We start from the raw sequence: 21,023 nt of genomic DNA, 5'->3' as shown, positions 1-21,023 counted from the left end.
TTAAATGCTTATCAAGTGATGTTTGGTCCTTTTGACTTACTGATATGATTCTGAGGTAATGTTTGTAATTGGTTTCCATGGTAAAAATCCTGCTAAGACTTCAAAACTGCCATCCTCTTCAAATTCTAAGTGCTTTGAAGTCTTGGTTATGATGTTGGGGTTAGCAATTACCAGCTATCTGAAATGAATCAGCATGTACCTTTGTCATCAAGATGAGTTGTTGCAATGTGAACTATGCTTCCACTGAAAGGAATTTTCTCTTTTACATTTCTAATTTAAAATGTTCTAATAGCCTTGAATTGTTGAAGGTTTAATGCCCCTAGTATCTTTTATATGCTTGTGTAGCATTTGAATCTTCTTAATGAGATGCAGACCTCATGGCAAGATTAGCGACAAGCAAGACAGGATAGGAATGAGAAGCATGATTATTATTATTTGTTCCTCATGCATTTGTAATATGTGTGTCTTGATGCTGATCCTTACTCAGCAGAAAATATAAAATTGAATTTTTACTTGGAAATGTGGTCAGCAACTCAGTTGTAAAATATTAACTCTTCCTCAAGTCCACTACCTTCAGTTTTGTGCATTCTCAGCCAAGGTGTTCAATTGATCATATTATTGAGTAGGTTTGAATGGGAAGGATTGCTGTGACCACCATAAATGCAAAACCATTTGAGAGCATGATTGTGGGGAGTTAATGTTGAAGCGTTCTCTCACCTGAATGCCATCAGTGCGGCAATGTGTTTGCAGTGTAGAGCAAGTATTATTAATAGACATTGACGCATCTATAACTAGCGAAGTGTAGTCTGTACAACAAAAATTCTACCCTTATGAATTTGGCTGTAGAGATGTGTCAGTAATTTAATTGTCCACAAGCATCACAACTGGACGTAGCAAGACTATGGAACTTAAATCTGATCTGTTGCTTGTTGGGTCGCTTAGACCTCTCCATCACATCTTGCTTTGTTTTGTATGCAAATAGTCCTGTACTGTAACTTCATTAGGTTGACATCTCATTTTCAGGTATGTTTGCTGCTGCTCCTGGTAGGTCCTCCTGCAGTCTTCACTGAATTAGGGTTGGTCCCTCAACTTAATTATCATGGTAGAGTAAAGTTATGTCAGGCTGTGAGGTGACAGATTGCGTATCAGTGCTGCTGATGGTCCAGAGTGCATCATGGATGTACAGTTGTGGGTGCAAGATCCATCCTAATTGAGTTGAATTGATTGTATTGAATTTATTGTCATGTGTACTGAGGCACAGTGAAAAGCTTTGTCTTACGAGAAATACAGGTAGATCACATAATTAAATAGCATAGATTAGTAAATAATAGGTAAACAGCAGCAAAAACCAAAACACAGGTACAGGCGAATGCTAAGAGTTTGTGACTCCATTCAGTATTCTAACAACAGTAGGGCAGAAATTGTTTCGAAAATGGCTGGTGCGTATGTTCAGGCTTCTGTACTTTCTCCCTGATGGTAGAGGTTGTAGAAAAGCATTGCCAGGGTTGGATGGATCTTTGAGAATGGTGGTGGCCTTTCCTTGACAGCAGGCTTGGTGGATGGATTCTATAGGTGGGAGGTTGGCCTTTGTGATTGTCCAGGCTGAGTTCACCACTCTCTGTAACTGTCTCCGATCTTGAATGGGCTATTGCTCAATTAGACATTTGTGGTACTGCTCCCAAATTTGGCATAGGAATTTGCAGGTCTGGGTTTGCCACTGCTATTTCCAGTGCCAAGGTCACAGCTGGTCTTGTCGAATTTCAATCTTTTTTCTTTGGCATAGCAGTTTACTGCAACTGAGTTGTTGGCTGGTCCTTATCAGAGGGCAGTTGAGTCAAGAGTCAGATGTAGGCTAGACAAGGTAAGGACAGCGTTTTCCCTTTCCTAAAGGACATTATTGAACTGGATGGGTTTTTACTACAGTTGACAATGGTTTCATGATCACCATTTGACTAGCTTCTATTTAAATTTGATTTATTTATTGAACTTAAATTTCATCATCTATTGTAGTGAATTTCAAACACCTGTCCCGGAGCATTAACCTGGATCTCTGGCTTAATCAAGTAAAATTATACTACAAGTTGCAACTTGTTGAATGGGTTATACCCTTAATGGTCTTCAGTGTTCACATTTACTTCTGAACAGCCTCACTGTTCCTGAAAAAAAAATTTCGATCGCATTCTCCATCATGACAAAATAACTTTCTAAGAATGTTGATAATGAAGCTTCATCGTACTGTATGTATGAGCCAATCATTTACTTCACTCCGTGAAGTTTTAATCAAGTATGTAAACAAAGTGGACTTTACACCTGAGTTTACTGTTTGTGAGAATACTTCCAGTAATTATCTGCTTAATGTGCTTGATGACATTATTGCTGGCCTCTGGTGATCTCTTGACTTGGTGCCAGATTAAGTAACATCAAGAAAGGGGGAATCAATTGCAAGTGATTCTACTCCTTCAGTGTCCAGTTAGATTGTAATCACTGGATCTTGTACGTCTGCACTTGATTTCCTGGTAACTGCTATGATTCATTCATTCTTGGGAAGCATGTATTCTCCAAGTTTTCCATTCTCCCCATAGCTTCAGCAGTTGATTCTTAGGAGATGATGCCTGCCTTCTGAGGAACTGAATGAAGACTTCTGAAATCTTGTATAAGATTTTGTCCTGGATTGAATAGATCACCGCCTGTCTGATACCTTCTCCAAGGCACAAGTCACGAGTACGATGGAATAAAATCTACTTGCTTCCCTTCACCACTTATACTCAGCAGCAGCAGTGTGTACCATCTACAAGATGCACAGCAGTCACTCACCAAGGCTCCTGTGACATCACCTTTCAAACCATCTGGAAAACAAGGGCAGCCCCACCCCTGGAACAACACCGCCTGCATATTCCCGTCCAAGCCATTCATCATTCTGACTTGACAATATATTGATGTTCCTTCACTGTCACTGAGTCAAAATCCTGAACTCCTTCCCTAACAGCATCGTGGGGATCCCCATATTGCAAAGACATTATCACCACCACATTTTCCAGGCAATTAAGCATAGGTTATAACATATATACATAGACTGACAATTTTTTATTTCACATTAATTAGTTTTTTTAAAATCAAATGATAACCAATCCACCTTTCTCCCTTGGCCTTTCAATGGAGGGCTCTTACCCAGCACTCATGATGGGACAAAAAGTGCCCTATCCTTATTACACGGGCTGCTTGTGCAAGCGGAATGGCAGCTTATGAATGGGGCATTTTTTATTGAGAGCATGACTAGCTCATGTTCACTATGATGCTGCAGTTACAGCAATGCATCATTTTGACTGCACAATCTGTGAAAGATGGCCAATTTTGGGCAGCACGGTGGCACAGTGGTTAGCTCTGCTGCCTCACAGTGCCAGAGACCCGGGTTCAATTCCTGCCTCAGGCGACTGACTGTGTGGAGTTTGCACGTTCTCCCCGTGTCTGCGTGGGTTTCCTCCGGGTGCTCCGGTTTCCTCCCACAGTCCAAAGATGTGCGGGTCAGGTGAATTGGCCATGCTATATTGTCTGTAGTGTTAGGTAAGGGGTATGTGTAGGAGTATGGGTGGGTTGCGCTTTGGCGGGTCGGTGTGGACTTGTTGGGCCGAAGGGCCTGTTTCCACACTGTAAGTAATCTAATAGGAAGGTATTAGATGCAGTAGTGTGCCTCAGAAACATGAGGTGGTGAGTTCAGGCCCTGAAGAAGAAGCTGCTTCCCTGGGTTGACCTCAAATGGCAAGCTGCTATCATTGCTTACGAATGAAGCCAACTCTTTGTTAGCTCCTTGCACCACCTAGAGGTGGCATTTGTATGAGTTACAGTCTTAAAAATTAGGGTAAGCTCTTTAGGACTGAGATGAGGAGCAGCTTTCTGCCCCAACCGGTGGTGGAGGTAGAGTTGTTGATTGTTTTAAGGCAGAGGTAGATCTATTCTTGTTAGGCTAAGGGATCAAAGGTTATTGGGAATAGATAGTAACATAGAATTTGAAGCTCAAACAGATTAGCCATTATCCTTTTGGATGGTAGAGTTTTGTTAAAGAAAGGTCATAGCTTTAGATCTTGCAGAATTAATTCTAGGTTCTTTGATTTAGATCACGCTGTAACCCAGGATCATTGATTTCTCAGCAAACATAGTTAATCCCATCAGGTTGTAACATCTCAGAGGTGTACTACTGGGTATTAACCATTATTAATTTCAATGTTTTGTTAATAATCATAATTTGTCTTTGCTGTGCAGGTTTTACAACTTGGGTCTGAGATCCTTCCACAGTACAAGCAAGAGGCACCAAAGACTCCACCACATATAATCTTACATTACTGCGCATTCAAAACTTCCTGGGATTGGATCATCCTGATTCTGACCTTCTACACTGCAATCATGGTTCCATACAATGTCTCTTTCAAGACTAAGCAGAACAATGTGACTTGGTTGGTTGTTGACAGCATAGTTGATGTAATCTTCTTAGTAGACATTGTTCTCAATTTTCATACCACCTTCGTTGGACCAGCAGGAGAGGTCATTTCAGACCCGAAGCTCATCCGTATGAATTATTTGAAGACTTGGTTTGTAATAGATCTCCTCTCCTGTCTGCCGTATGATGTCATCAACGCATTTGAAAATGTAGATGAGGTTGGTATCTGATCATTTTGTTTTGTAATCTAAAGATACTAAAATAGCTACTGTAACTTTTTCCTGCTCTGGACTATCAATGGATAAAATAAATCAAGACTTTTTATTCATAGTGTTATCCAGCTAAGGATATCCAGCTATTGCTAGAATGTGCTTCTGTGTGGATGTCAATTGAGGCATAGCTGTGATATCTCATGCCTACAGGAAGGAAGAAAATTGGAAATTTACTGGAACCTTACAGTGTATTAATGAATTAGTGATGTTGACTTTCATATTAACATTTCACATTGTTTATGTGCCAGTCTGGTGGAATGAGGCATCCTCCTTTTATAGAAATCAATGAATTGTAAAACAGGCAGATCCTAGACCCACAATTAAAGATGAAAATCTGCTTCAATATTTATTATGTTTCCGAAATTAATTTGGGTGATTCCTTAACATGTTTAAATACGTAAAATGAACAAGACGAACCATTAAAATACATTTTGTTTCAATTAGATTCACTCAATACTAATATTGTAATTGACTGGCCAGTTTCCAGTATTTCCAAGTGATGATATTTAACTCAGATTTTGGCTAGAAAAGTTTCTATTACCAAGCATTATGGGAGCTGTGAAGCCGGGAAAATGGGATGGGGTGCCTGAAATAACTAAACAGAGGCCAGTATCCCGTCACCAAGTTGCCCTTTATTTACATGTGCATAGAACTTGACACTGATCGAACTTCCTCAGAGCCAGCAGTCAGAATGAATAGGATGTCTGACACTCCTGTTTATATCTGTCAGCCAGGGTTAACAGCCCCAATCAGGGAACTCCTATGAGGTTCACCTGATTGATCTCATTACAATAGAGGCACTGCGACAGTGCCTACCATCAAAATGCATTTCTAAAGTTTCTCGTCACTTGAGCAGTATTTCAGTTGCCCACCTATTCCTTCCATCATCACATTTAAGTGATGTCAGGGAATGAGAAAGTAAAGTTTAGGAAATTAGTTATTTTGCTACTCTCGGAGAAAATGAGGACTGCAGATGCCGGAGATCAGAGCAGAAAATGTGTTGCTGGAAAAGTGCAGCAGGTCAGGCAGCATCCAAAGAGCAGGAGAATCGATGTTTCGGGCATGAGCTCATTCCTGAAGAAGGGCTCATGCCCGAAACATCGATTCTCCTGCTCCTTGGATGCTGCCTGACCTGCTGCACTTTTCCAGCAACACATTTTCAGATTTTGCTACTCTCCTACAGTACTGCAATCAATCAGCAAGATTGGATGATGGACAGTTCAATATTGACTCCAGTAGCCCAGGGTTTGTACACACTGTTTTGACCTGGATAGCATTAAGTTCCTATGTTGCAGTATGCTCATACGGGTCTGTGGTGAATATTTGATTTCATTCCCAATTTCAGCTTTATAGAAGATGGAGGACTTTAGAGGAAATGAATCATATAAAACTCAGAAACTAACTTGAAAGAACCAGAATATTGATAATTTGGGGCATAGAGATGGTGGTGCAATGAGAGATGGCTAGAATTTCTCTTTTTTAAGATGATAATTACCTAGCACTGAGGAAGGTGTGATATTTTATTCGTTATCCACTAATAAAGTTATTCATTATTTCCCCAACTTAATAGCACTAAAATGTGCTTTATTGTGCAGCATCATTTGAAATTATGCAGTGTTGGAAGAGTATTTACTTTTGTACACCTCTCTGTCAATGCTGTCAAGATGATAGCTTGTCAAGGAGGAATTCTGAACAAGTTTTTCAATACTGTAATGTTAATCTAGGGAATAGAATGAAAAAGGCACAAGTAGCATTTTGGCCCTCTGCTCAGTTGTGCTCAGTGATCCTGATGGTGTGGTTGCTTAGTTTAAACTCCCTGTGGGAATTATATTATCCCTATTAATTCATCAAATAACCTTATCCATGTCACTAAGCATATTCTTCTGTGGAACAAATAATGGCAAAGAGTGGTTTTCTGAACTAAGAAGAAATCCTTGTTCACACCCTGTTTCCCTGTTTTCTTGTGCATATAATGCTTTTCCATTGAGAATAGTGCCAAAGGAAGGTTTGAAATGCTATTTTCATTGTGTGCATTAAACAGCATTTATATGCTGCATTGTGATAGGGTTTCTTGGAAACATGCAGAATACAAAAAGGTATTGTAGCTAATTGTATGTTTTCTGTTTTTCTATTCATTTACAATGAGTAAAATAAAGTACTGTATTTGATTTACAATAGTACACAACATTTGCACTAGCCTTAACATGTTTTTACACTTTATTTTCTTCTTGCTTTCTACTTTTTCCATTTGCATGCTTCTTTATTTCTGTGGCTTGATCCTCTTCTATGTTTTGGGGTTTGAAGGACTGCAATCATCATGCTGTAACCAAAGTAGGCTTTCTATTTCATAAGTTATGTTTAATGTGTTTTCTCTAAAGTGCTTGAACGTAATGAAGAGCTGCACTTTTTCAAAATGCTCTCCTTGTGTTGCTTCATATTGACATTTGTACGGTAGACACTTTATATTTATGCTCTATTAACTTGTGCAGTGGAGAACGTTGGAGAAAGATTCTGTGCTATTCTATGTAACACAGTGTTTCTAGCTAACCTCAGAGAGACAGAGAATCACTGAACAATTACAGCACAGAGGTGTCTGTTCTGCTCATTATCAGCAAAAGCTCTACAAAACTGTTTTACTATAGCCGTGTACATTCTACGCTTTCAGAAAATAAACCAGTTGCTTGTAGAATGCTTTGATTGAACCTGCCTCCATTATGCTCTCAGGCAATACATTCCAGACCTTAGCCACTTGTTGCATGAAAAGATTTCCCATTTTGTTTCCATTGTTCTTTTGCCAATTACATTGAATTTGTGCCATTGTCTTCTTGATCCTTCATGAGGTCGGAACAATTTTTCCTTACTTACTCTGTCCAGATCACTCAAGCTGTTGAATATCTTTGTCAAGTCTCCTCTCAATCTCCTACTTCAACGAAATTAGTCCCAACTTTTCTAATCTAATTATATAACTGAAATTCTTCTTCACTGAAATCATTCTTGCAAATTTTTCCTCACTGTCTCTAATGCCATCATATCTTTCTCAAAGTGTGGCTCCTAGAATTGGATGTAATCTACCAGTTGAGACTGACCCAGTCTTTTATACAAGTTTAACATACCCTCTTTCCTCTTTCACTCTTTGCATCTATTAATAAAGCCTAGAATGTTGTATGATTTGTTAATTGTTCTCTCAATCTGTTCCACAACCTTTTGCAGAGGTACACCCAGGTTCCTGGTTTAGATTAGATTCCCTACAGTGTGGAAACAGGCCCTTCGGCCCAACCAGTCCACACCGACCCTCCGAAGAGTAACCCACCCCGACCCATTTCCCTCTGACTAATGCACCTAACACTATGGGCAATTTAGCATGGCCAATTCAGCTGACCTGCACATCTTTGTGACTGTGGGAGGAAACCGGAGCACCCAGAGGAAACCCATGCAGACACGGGGAGAATGTGCAAACTCCACGCAGACAGTTGCCCGAGGCTGGAATTGAACCTGGGAGGCAGCAGTGCTAACCACTGAGCAACCGTGATGTCCACAAAAAACGCACACGTTCGCAGCCAAGAAAGCGTTAGGAGTGAGAACAAAAAACACTCTGTCCCTGGGTGGTTTCAAACCACCAACCTTTCAGTTAACAGCCGAACATGCTGACCAATTGTGTCACAGAGACAGATGACAGGTTTCCTGCACCAGCTTTAGAGTTGTACCATTTCCTTTATATTGTCTCTCCATGTTCTTCCTATCAAAATTAATCACTTCTCAATTGTCTGTATTGAATTTCATCTGCCCATTTCACTAACATGCACTTCTGAATTTACATATGATCTGCAAATTTTGCCCTGAGCATAGAACATTAATAAAATACTCATTTTGATTATTTGCAATCAGATTGAACCATTTACTTACAATTGAAATAAAAAATGTACAGAGGTTGTTTCTAGGATAGCCATTGTGTCATATTTAATGATATTTTGTGCAATTTTAAGGGTTTTTTGACCATTTGTAAATCTGTGTATGCACAGTGTGTGGCTGATGACAACATAAACACTGCATGACTTATTTTACAGTGTTGCATAAGAAACACCCATGTAACCTTTATTAATTGTATTGATGTGATCAGATAAATGCTACATAATTGAACTGTCACCTGGTGTGATAATTAGAAATGGTAGTTCACACTTGCAAAATGAAATAGTGTATAATATTTTTGAATTTCTTGAAATACATGCAAAATGTGAATAAGATGCACCTCAATCTGTGGGTGACTTTGAGTCCTAGAAGATATTTTCACAAGTCACATAGAGTACTGTGACTAGTTCTTGGTTGCTGTTCTACCTTAAGGACAGTGCAGTCATAACTCACCAGTATTCAGATATTGCCTCTTATCCTTGCACTTCTTATAATACAGGTACTTTGTTTTATATCCATTAATAGTTGAATTTTCAAATAAAAATTCAAACTAGCCTGTTGCAAGATTCTAATTTGCATATCTAATCAGACAACTAATTTTTCACATTTTTGCTGTCAAACTAAGCTGGTGATGGGTAACTGTGATAAATGTTTCTTCCATGCAAAAAGGCATAAGATTTGTTATGAACACACCAAAATTCCAGTAGAGGGTGGGAGGTGGTGTAGTGATTAAAAACTAAATATTTTGGACTGCAGCTCAATCCACTGGGTGCATCGTTTTTGCAGTGGCAAATTTGGAAGTTTGTGGAACACTCCACAATATTTATTTCAGGCTTCCACAATGTAATTGGGAGTCAGATTTAAATTGAACAGTTGCCATGTGATTTTCCAAGGACTCAGGAAACCTTCAGGAGAAGGGAATCAGGAACCAAGGTTAATTTACTTTTATAATGCTGCTTATGGGACAAGAGGTGCAGGAATTCTGTATCTAACTTTCCCTGCTGCTGATTGCAATCACCGTCCACCTAAGCCTGATCTCTCACTCACCCTCATGTCTGTACTGGCATCTCTGTCCTACCAAGATCTCTTGCTCTATCCCATGGTGATCTCCCTACACTCCACTCTCCAATAAGCCCCAATATCTCTCTCTGTTTCCCTTCCTATCTCCTTAATGACATTTTTTCTCCATTCCAATGTCTTGTTTTAAAAATTGTCTATTAAATATCAGAGGACTAAAAAGTTCTGATGTATAGCTTTGGAAATATTAAAATGCTTTGTAATTTTAAATTTTATTTTTAAAGTACATATATATTCACTGATATGTATTATGTCATTTTGCAGGGCATCAGCAGTCTCTTCAGCTCCCTCAAAGTTGTTAGGCTTCTTCGCTTGGGCCGAGTAGCTCGGAAGTTGGACCATTACATTGAATATGGAGCGGCTGTATTGGTATTGCTAGTGTGTGTTTTTGGGCTTGCAGCACATTGGCTGGCTTGTATCTGGTACAGCATTGGGGATTATGAAGTGATCGATGAAGAATTAAACAGGATCAGAACAGATAGCTGGCTCTACCAGTTAGGAGAAACCATAGGAATGCCGTATCACTTTAATACAAGTGGGACAGAAAAATGGGAAGGTGGACCAAGTAAAGACTCAGTGTACATTGCCTCACTCTACTTTACAATGACCAGCCTCACCAGTATTGGCTTTGGTAATATTGCTCCAACAACCGATGGCGAGAAGATTTTTGCTGTGGCTATGATGATGATTGGCTGTAAGTATATAAAAGACTTCACATTCAATATTGACTGCATTCCATTTCTAACTTTTATAGTCAGATGTTGCAAGTTTGTTAGTTTATATGAATATTATGCAATAAGAAACATTTAGGTGCAGTGCTTTCTGGACCAATGTAACTTGCTGTGTGAAAAAAACAAAGTTCTAATCTTCTGTAGACACAATGTGAAATAATTGGCACTAAGTTGCATAAGAATTTGTTTACAGGTCGAAACAAAGGAGGAGCCAAATTAATCAATAGCATCAGAAAATGATTGAAACATGAGGAATTGAAGTTATGTAGTTTGGTTAATTTGCTAATGGATGGTTCCCTAACAAATCTGGTCATCTGTATCAGATAGGCATCTTTTAGACTGTCATTCTGCATACATGGACACACTCCCAAGGCACTTGGGTGGAGATCTCAGATGATAAAATTGATGTATTGCTCTCCTGGAAGTTGTATCTAGTTTTAAGTTATTATTTGCCATTAATTTGCACCATGGGTATGTAAAGGTTTCCAATTGCTCACTCTATTCCTTTCTACTTTCCTATTCTATCCAAAACATGAAATAAAGGAATGATGGTATTTGCGAGGGAAGCCAATACTGACCTACACTATCTTGTGTTGGCTGCTGATCACCTGCTCTTTGGAAGTGTTTGTGGTTCTTAAAAACCATTACTGGAGATCCAGAAGGCTGCATGGTGTAATGAGTAATGTCTTGCCCTTTAGGGATCCCCATTTTGCTGAAAATGTGCAGTCTTGCTTTGCTGTAATTTTCCTGTGTGCAAAGTCCTGAAGGTGTTTGCCCCACATAATAAGACGTTTTCTGCATTCTGTCCTATAAATTCACTAATGTTGTTGACCTTCCCTGTGATAGTTTGAAAAGACCTAGAGGCAGCAAAGTTCATTGTGCTACTGATTTGCAGCTGATATCTACTGGTTTGATTCCTGCACATAATTCCCAGTCTCCTACAACAACAGAATCTGGGAAGGGAGTTGTCCTATGATAAGTAGGTGAGTATAGGTCTATGTACACTGCTTCATGGATAGCGAACGTCCAACTTTGAATTCTCTCTGTCTCTCTTGCCCTTTCACTTGATTCCTCATCTTCTGAAAATACTCAAAAAACATCAAAAGATTAATTCTGGTATTCAGAATTATATTGTAGCCATCAGAAATATATTGTGAAGCATTTCTTTCCTGAAAGGCCCAAAGTGATGGTTATTATTACCTATTATCCCCCACTTCCAATAAAAACTAGAATGCTTCAGTCATCAAAAGCGAGCAAGAAACTACTGCAAATGTAGTTCAAGCTGAAATTAGGTAAAATGCCTAACTTCCTGCACCTTGTATGGCTGTTTCATTCTACTGGAACAGATTGTTAGAAAGTTTGTCTTAAGTTAAATCAGTAATTTACTCACATATGCAGGAGTCTGTCCTATTGAGTGTAAAATGATTTGCCAACAAGGAGACAACCTTCCATCAGGTAAGAGTTAAAAATTAAATTCCAGAAGCCAAACAGCAAGAATTTTTTGTTTTGCCATTTTAGAAAATGCCTTTCATTAGGGTTGCTGCAAACATTCATCTCCCTAAGGTAGAGTAACTTGAAAGATGGAGGAAATGATTCTGAAAAATTCATTCTGGTAAAAATACTGATAGATCACGAACTAATTATCTTTGTCGTTCTGAGCTGGAGTATGTGAGGAGGTTTTCATTAAACAGCTACATCATTAGGGAGACATATTGATTAGTTAAATTGTGGGAAACATTTCTATAATTGTTTTACCGCTATTGAATAAACGAAAGCAGAAAAATCTAATTTTTATTTTTTGATTTAATCATGAAGCTCTTGGCATATTTTAGGCTTGTATTGCTAGTGTGTAAAACAGACTCGGGAAGATTGTCAAGTTACTATAGCATTTTTTTTACGTTTCATACACTTGTCAAGGCAATAGGATTTCTATACACTAAGTGCATTTTCAAAAGTGCAGGCTGTAATCAGCTGTATACACATCGAGATACTGGTCCTTATAATTCTGCATCATACATGTGGCATCAATACAGTGATTACAATGCAATGGTCTACATATGATTTTCATTTTCAGTTATTCACCTGCATTATTTGAATAGAAAAATCATTTACTATTATGAGTTTTGAGAAAGTGGAAATAAGATCATAGTTCAAAACTGCAGCTACCGTAACTGGACAGAGATAACAAAGAGATTCTAATGTGTACTTAACTCTGCTACTGATCCATTCTTTTGGTCAGTTTGAATAAAGATGAAGATATACCAGTAGTGTTCTTTTGAAGAAAAATGTCTTTTGTTGGTGCATGTTGTATTTGGAATAACCTAGCACTAGAGAATAGTCAGAATTTCTCGGCTGGAAGAGAAAAGGAGAATGGAAGAGGTCACTAAATGCTACAGGGGGAGAAGATGATAAAAGGTTGAGTGACTTGCAACCTGCATCACAAAGAAACATGAACTTTTTAAGCAATTAAAATCATAACCCCACTAAGGCATGGAAATGATGCAAGTGAAGGGAAGGAATGGATGGCTAAATGCACAGAAAAGGTATGTGATTGAAATAGATAATAAGGCTAGGATTCTCTTATGCAATCATAGGTAAAGTAGGATGGGAAGGGTGTAAAGAATGAACTAAGATTCAGGCGCCATGCTTATAAGTAAAAGGATGCCAGGCCAATAATCAGAGCTGGCTTTTAAAATATATATCCACATACTGGTATTGGCTTTGCAATTGCTATACGAGGTTGGACCTGGAACGATAAGGTAACCATCCATGAAAGATGAAGAATTTGGGCACAAATCTTTGGTCCTGAGATAGTTGGATACTGGACATACCCTGAAAGATACACATTGGTACCACTTGAGGCACTGACCCTGTGGGAATTGCCCATTGAGTTCAGGCTTTACTTAGACAATTGTCTGAGGCTGAAATTCTTCAAAAAGGGCAGCATGATGGCTCAGTGGTTAACACTGCTGCCTCACGGTGCCAGGAAGCTGGGCTTGATTCCACCCTTGGGTGATTGTCTGTGTAGAGTTTGCACATTCTTTCCCATATCTCCATGAGTTTACTCCAGGTGCTACAGTTTCCACTCACAGTCCAAAGATGTGCAGGCTAGGTGGCTTGACAATGCTCAATTGCGCATTGTGTCGAGGAACTTGCAGGCTAGGCGGATTAGTTATGGAGAATGTAGGTTTACAAGGATAGGTTGGGGCATAGGTCTGGATGGGATGCTGTTTGGAGGGTCAGAATGGACTGTAAGGACTCTTGGTCTATACCCGATGGAGTTTAGAAGGGTGAGAGGGGATCTAATTGAAAATTACAGAATACTGAATGGCCTGGACAGAGTTGATGTTGGGAAGATGTTTTCATTGGTAGGAGAGACTAGGACCCAAGGGCACAGCCTTAGAGTAAAGGGAAGACCTTTTAGAATGGAAATAAGGAGAAACTTCTTTAGCCAGAGAATGGTGAATCTATGGAATTCACTGCCATAAAAGGCCAGTAATTGAGTCTATTTAAAACTGAAATAAGTAGGTTCTTGCTTCTCGAGGGGATCAAGGGTTATGGGAAGAAAGTGGGAGAGTGGGGATGAGAAACTTGTCAGCCATGATTGAATGGTGGAGCAGACCTGATGGGCTGAATGGCCTAATTTCTACTCCAATATCTTATAATCTAAATCACCTTAATATACACAGATACCTGTGTTCAAAAAGTAGTTCAGCTCTTCAGCCCACTTGCAGGGAGATCCCCTCTCATCCTTCTAAACTCCACAGAGTATAGACCTGGAGTCTTCAAACTTTCCTCATATGTTAAGCTTTTCATTCCTGGGACCATTCTCGTGAACCTACTCTGAAAACTTTCCAGGGCCAGTTCATCATTCCTGAGATATGGGGCCCAAAACTGACATAATACTCCAAATGTGGCCTGACTAGAGCCTTATAGAGCCTCAGAAGTATATCCCTGCTTTTACATTCAAGTCATCTCAAAATAAATGCCATCACTGCATTTTACCTTCCTAAGTACTGATTCAACCTGCAAGTTTACCTTGAGAGAATCCTGAACTGGAACTCCCAAGTCTCTTTGCACTTCAGACTTCTGAATTTTCTCCCCATTTAGAAAATAGTCTGTAGTCTGTAGTTACTGGAGCATGTCTCTGAAGTGTGCTGTTCTGCTGTGTGCTGATAACAACCTGTTCTTTGTGAGGGAGCAGTCATTGTTGCTAGATCTTTGACAAAAGGAAGGGAAGATATATTTGTCATCTGCAGATATTTCTATGTGCCCTACATTACAGGCTGATCAGAAATTTAAAAATTCACAGGATCCAGGGGAATAAGTGGCAAGTTGAATCCAAGATTTGCTCAGTATCTAGGAGCAAAGTGTGGTTGATGCATGTTTTTGTGACTGGAAGGCTGTTTCCAGGCTAATTCCTCAGCACTTAGTTCTGGTTACTCGGTACATGAAAAAAATTCCATCCGGACTCTTCCACAAGGGAATTGTCATAGAAGATGCTCAATAATCATAGAGTCAGAGAGTCATAGAGATGTACAGCATGGAAACAGACCCTTTGGTCCAACGCGTCCATGCCGACCACATATCCCAACCCAATCTAGTCCCACCTGGCCCATATCCCTCCAAACCCTTCCTATTTGTATACTTATCCAGATGCCTTTTAAATAATGCAATTTTACTAGCCTCTACTACTTCCTCTGGCAGCTCATTCCATACATGCACCACCCTCTGCGTGAAAAAGTTGCCCCTTAGGTTCCTTTTATATCTTTCCCCTCTCACCCTAAACCTATGCCCTCTAGTTCTGGACTCCCCCACCCCAGGGAAATGAATTTGTCTATTTATCCTATCCATGCCCTTCATGGTTTTATAAACTTCTATAAGGTCACCCCTCAGCTTTTGATGCTCCAGGGAAAACAGCTCCAGCCTGTTCAGCCTCTCCTTATAGCTCAAATCCTCCAACCCTGACAACATCCTTGTAAATCTTTTCTGAAAACTTTCAAGTTTCACAACATCCTTCAGATAGGAAGGAGACCAGCATTGCACAAATATTCCAAAAGTGGTCTAATCAACATCCTGCAGAACTGCAACTTGACCTCTCAACTCCTGTACTCAATACTCAGACCAATAAAGGAAAGCATACCAAACGCCGCCTTCACTATCCTATCTACCTGTGACTCTACTTTCAAGGAGCTATAAGCCTGCACACCAAGGTCTCTTTGTTTAGCAACACTCCCTTGGACCTTACCATTAAGTGTATGAGTCCTGATAAAATTTGCTTTCCCAAAATGCAGCACCTCACATTTATCTAAATTAAACTCCATCTGCTACTCCTCAGCCCATTGGCCTATCTGATCAACATCCCATTGAATTTTAAGGTAATCTTCTTCGCTGTCCACTGCACCTCCAATTTTGGTGTCATCTGCAAACTTACTAACATACCTCCAATCTTCATATCCAAATCATTTATATAAATGATAAAAAGTAGAGGACCCAACACCGATCCTTGTGGCACTCCACTGGTCATAGGCCTCCAGTCTGAAAAACAACCCTCAAATGCCACCCTCTGTCTTCTACCTTTGAGTCAGTTCTGTATCCAAATGGCTAGTTCTCCCTGTATTCCATGATATCTAACCTTGCTAACCAGTCTCCCATGGGGAACCTTGTTGAACGCCTTAATGAAGTCCATATAGATCACGTCAATTGCTCTGCCCTCATCAATCCTTTTTGTTACTTTTTCAAAAAACTCAATTAAGTTTGTGAGACATGATTTCCCACGCACAAAGCCTTGTTGACTATCCCTAATCAGTTCTTGCCTTTCCAATCCTGTCCCTCAGGATTCCCTCCAACAACTTGCCCACTATCGACCTCAGACTCACAGGCCTGTACTTCCCTGGCTTGTCCTTACCACCTTTCTTAAACCTTGGCACCTTTCTTAAACATTGGCCAACCTCCAGTCTTCCGGCACCTCACCTGTGACTATCGATGATACAAATATCTCAGCAAGGAGTCCAGCAATCACTTCTCGAGCTTCTTACAGAGTTCTTGGGTACACCTGATCAGATCCTGGGGATTTATCCACCTTTATGTGTTTCAAGACATCCAGCACTTCCTCCTCGGTTAAATGGGCATTTTTCAAGATGTTACCATCTGTTTCCCCACATTCTATGTTTTCTATGTCCTTCCCCATAGTAAACACAGATGCAAAATACTCATTTCCCCTTCATCTCCTATGGCTCCACACAAAGGCCACCTTGCTGATCTTTAAGGGGCCCTATTCTCTCCCTAGTTGCCCTTTTGTCCTTAATATATGTGTAAAAACCCTTTGGATTCTCCTTAACCCTATTTGCCAAAACCACTTTATGTCCCCTTTTTGCCCTCATGATTTCCCTCTTAAGTATTCTCCTACTGCCTTTATACTCTTCTAAGGATTCATTTGATCTATCTTGTCTATGCCTGACATATGCTTCTTTCTTTTTCTTAACCAAACCCTCAATTTCTTTAGTCATCCAGCGTTCCCTACACTTACCAGCCTTTCCTTCAACCCTAACAGGAATATATTTTTTCTGGATTCTCATTATCTCATTTCTGAAGGCTTCCCATTTTCCAGCCGTCCCTTTACCTGCGAACATCTGCCTCCAATCAGCTTTCGAAGGTTCTTGCCTAATACCATCAAAATTAGTCTTCCTCCAATTTAGAACTTCAACTTTTAGATCTGGACTATCCTCAGTAAAGATGCAAAATAATAAATGGTTAAATCACAAGTGTTGGTCTTCTGATTAATGTATTGTGGTTAATACTTAGAAAAGATGAATAAAATAATTATGATATTATAATACCACATTGTAAAATACAGTACTACTACCATCATGTAGGCTCTCACAATTTTGAAAGTTGTCCTCACAGTGGGAGTACATCTGTTCTCTGATTTGATTTGATTTATTGTTGTCACATGTACCTAAATACAGTGAAAAATTTTTTTTTGCAAGCAATACAGGCAGATCAAGGACATAACAGATCATTTAGACAGAGTGAGGCATACAAAGTTGCATCTGCACAGGGAACAAAAGCAAGGTCAACATTAGATTTGAAGTTAGTGAGGTCTGTTCAGTAGTCTAAATTCAGGAAAGAAACTGTTCTTGAACTTATTGATACATGTGTTTGCTTTGTATTTTCTGCCTGATGGAAGGTGAACAGAACAATCAAAAAGGAGTCTTTTTTTAATGTACCTACTTGGCCAGATTTACTCTTTGGAACCAACATGTTGGATGGGTTACCGCTGATTGTATCCATTCAAACTGGGGAGTTCCAAATGCAACTGTTACCCTTTTTGAGGGCACTAAACTTCACCCACTTCACAGTCATCCACTGGCATAATCTTTGCAAGCACTTAATAGATTAGATTAGATTAGATTTACAGTGTGGAAACAGGCCCTTCGGCCCAACAAGTCCACACCGACCCGCCGAAGCGAAACCCACCCATACCCCTACATTTACCCCTTACCTAACACTATGGGCAATTTAGCATGGTCAATTCACCTAACCCGCACATCTTTGGACTGTGGGAGGAAACCGGAGCACCCGGAGGAAACCCACGCTGACACGGGGAGAACGTGCAAACTCCACACAGTCAGTCGCCTGAGTCGGGAATTGAACCCGGGTCTCTGGCGCTGTGAGGCAGCAGTGCTAACCACTGTGCCACCGTGCCGCCCTAGGAGAATTGTACTTTACATCCATCTGCTGCTAGCAGCATAAGCTTCTCCATGGCATTTCTAGTTTTGTCTTCAATGCCCATGAGTACAAATATTCAATTACGCAGCTGCTAGACATTACGCCCTAAACACACCATTGTGCAACTACTCGTGACACAGATTTCAATTCTGTTAAAACCCAGATAGGATTGGTTGGCCAGGGTCAAACCCATGTCTTCTGAATGAAAGCCCGATATACTATTCCTGTATCATTAGATCAATCTGGACTGTAGAGATTAAATAAATATCAAAATATTTAATTGTTATTAAACATAACTTAAGTTTTAAAGGGTTACCTGATGTAATCTTAATCATTTACACAAATACCTTTTTAAACAATATTTATGTCAACAATGGTCACACTAATTAATAAAGTTCGACAAATTTTAGAATTCTCAGAGGGTGAAGATTGATGTTTGTGGAAGATTGTTCCAGTTGTTAATTGTTCTAGAGAGATAAGGAGTTGGCAAAGGAAGCACATTGGTTTGTTTACAGATGGAGCTGTCAGTTATGAGCTCTTCAGGCTCAGCCACTTTTTGGTCTGATGTACTGTTTACAGATATTTAATTGTCCATTCAAAATGTTATAGTGATATGTCAATCTGTGGGCCTTTCTTTAGTTCTGGAGGCTGTGCCAACCTAAAGTCATGACCAAATAACAGACACTATTCGCTCATGAATAATTGTTTCTAACAAAAGGAGCTCCAAGCATTTAACCTTCTCAAAGACATAATTCTTAAAGCAGAATATAATTCCCAAATATCTATGTCCCAACCATCTAGATGTGGTCTAAATGATGTCTGGGTTAGCATTTATTTCGCTGTAGCTGAATAGTGATGAATGTTCTATTTCATGAATCTAAGCATTTTAGATGCGTTGGAGGCTACTGTTGCTGTTTTTGTACATTACATTTTAAATTACATTGGGTGTGGATTCCTAAGTAATATCATTATTTTGTAACTTCACGTGGGAAATAATGCATTGTGTATTTGAGTGCTGATTGATGTTAAGTATTGCTTATTTGTGTGATATTGCATTTCTCAACATTGAATTTTTTCCTCCATATATTAGCCCATTTGACAAGTTATTTAGATTATTTTGAAGGCAAAATTCATCTGCAGCTTCAGTCTTGGCTATACAGACTGGGAGTCATCTGCAAAGAGATTGACCTAACTTGTTATTCCATCTGGATGTCATTTATAAGGAGAAAAAACAAGTGTGAGCCCAGGGCAATAACAACGCACTCCATTTGAGATTGGTTTCAACTTTGAGACTTTACCATTCACTGCGACTCTTTGTTGCCATTTGGTTAAAACAATATTCTTACTCATGGTCTACTATCTCCTCAGGTTCCATCATGATTTAGATTATCTAGTTGTCACGTGTGGTACGTGATCAATAGCATTGGAAAAATCTAAAATATCTACACCTATGATGGTGCAGTTGTCAAGGTTATAAGTCAGATCATAAAGATGTGTTGTGATTCTGTTGATTTATGAAAGGCATGCTAACTCAACAATAAGGATATTCTGTCCTTCAAAACATCTCATCGGCTGACTATAATTGATGTGTTCTAGTTACAGGAAACACTAGCAAGTGAAATAGGACAGTTGTTTGTTGGAGCAGTTCTGTCCTGAAAGTTGGAGAGATATTATCTTGCAGCAGGTTGACAGTCCTGCTTTCATGGATTGTTGAAAAATATGCTGTGACAATGATGCAAACTCACGTGCTGCAGTTGTATGTGTTTGGTTTGCAAAGTTATCAGGACCACAAGTTTTGGAGAGATTGCTGTTATGAAGGAGTTTCTCAATTTTTTAAATGTAATTGTAACATCAAGCATATTCTTGTAAGCTTGCTCTCATACTAGACTCCCACGAAGGCACTCTGTTTCTTCCTTGAAAATGCTCTGAAACTGTCAGCTCAAGAGCTTCAGCCCGTTCCCGGTCATGCAGTAAGAACCTATGTGTATTTCAGTATTATCCCTTTTGGTATAATGCTCCTGTAGAACTTCCTGGAGTTTTCTGTCCTGGCCAGTTCAATTTCATATTTACAGTTGGCACATTAAACCTCCCTGTTGATCGCAGTTTGACACTGTTCAAACTTAATCCAGACTTCTTGTTTCTTGGAAAGATCATTGTTTCACCAACGCTGTGTTTCCACTGAGTGTTATTTGTCCTTCTTCGGTCTTTCTTTTTGAAATAGACTGTACACCATGGAGTCCTCCTTTTTCCAGCAGAAATTTTGTAAGAAATGTGCAGATTTATAGGATTTACACATTTGGTGAGCCCTGTCCAGTTCTTGCACACTGAGTTGTTCTGAGGAGAGTTGTTGAAAAGCTGTTTTGCCATCTGTGCAGCTTGGCTTGAAGGCGTCAACATTGAGAGCTTCCCACTGCAGCACTTACCTTGGTCTGTTTTGGCACAGTGATGCTTTATGTAATGCTCATTCAAGACTGCTGAGTGGTCACTTATCTCAGGATGAGTGTTGATGGTCTCCCCATCCCAACCCAAACCAAACCTCTTTGATTTTCTACCTTTCTTTGCTCTTTTAGGAAATTCCTTTAAACCTGTCTCTTACCAGGCTTTTGGTCACTAGTTGTAATATTGTATTTTTTGATTAAGTCTTAACTCTTACTTTATAATAATCCTGTTAAATGCCTTGGATGTTTTATTGTGTTGAAGGCATTATACATGCAAGTTGTTGTTGCTTGTATGTATCTGAGTAAATAATAGTATTGTTAAAAGGCAATTACTAAACAGAAGTAATAAGTATGAATGTTAGACATTTGTGCCACAAATGATTTCTCTGATAAGTATTCCATTATCCGTGGGAAGGGGGCTGGTTAATTAGTTGGC

General features: G+C 39.5%; 1 protein-coding gene across 2 annotated transcripts in view; it reads left to right on the top strand.

The window, feature by feature from the left end:
• kcnh1a (potassium voltage-gated channel, subfamily H (eag-related), member 1a) overlaps window positions 1-21,023 on the top strand; it is a 293,068-nt gene that overhangs the window by 52,863 nt on the left and 219,182 nt on the right. For both annotated transcript variants that reach the window (XM_060830882.1, XM_060830881.1), the window contains exons 6-7: window positions 4,258-4,650; window positions 9,952-10,381. In XM_060830882.1, the coding sequence (XP_060686865.1) occupies window positions 4,258-4,650; window positions 9,952-10,381 (823 nt within the window). The remainder of the gene's footprint in view (window positions 1-4,257; window positions 4,651-9,951; window positions 10,382-21,023) is intronic.

The sequence above is a fragment of the Hemiscyllium ocellatum genome, chromosome 10 (genome assembly GCF_020745735.1).
Source record: "Hemiscyllium ocellatum isolate sHemOce1 chromosome 10, sHemOce1.pat.X.cur, whole genome shotgun sequence".
In the NCBI taxonomy this organism is placed as follows: Eukaryota; Metazoa; Chordata; class Chondrichthyes; order Orectolobiformes; family Hemiscylliidae; genus Hemiscyllium; species Hemiscyllium ocellatum.
The sequence above is the reverse complement of the archived record's forward strand: the minus strand, read 5'-3'. Positions and strand labels throughout refer to the sequence as shown.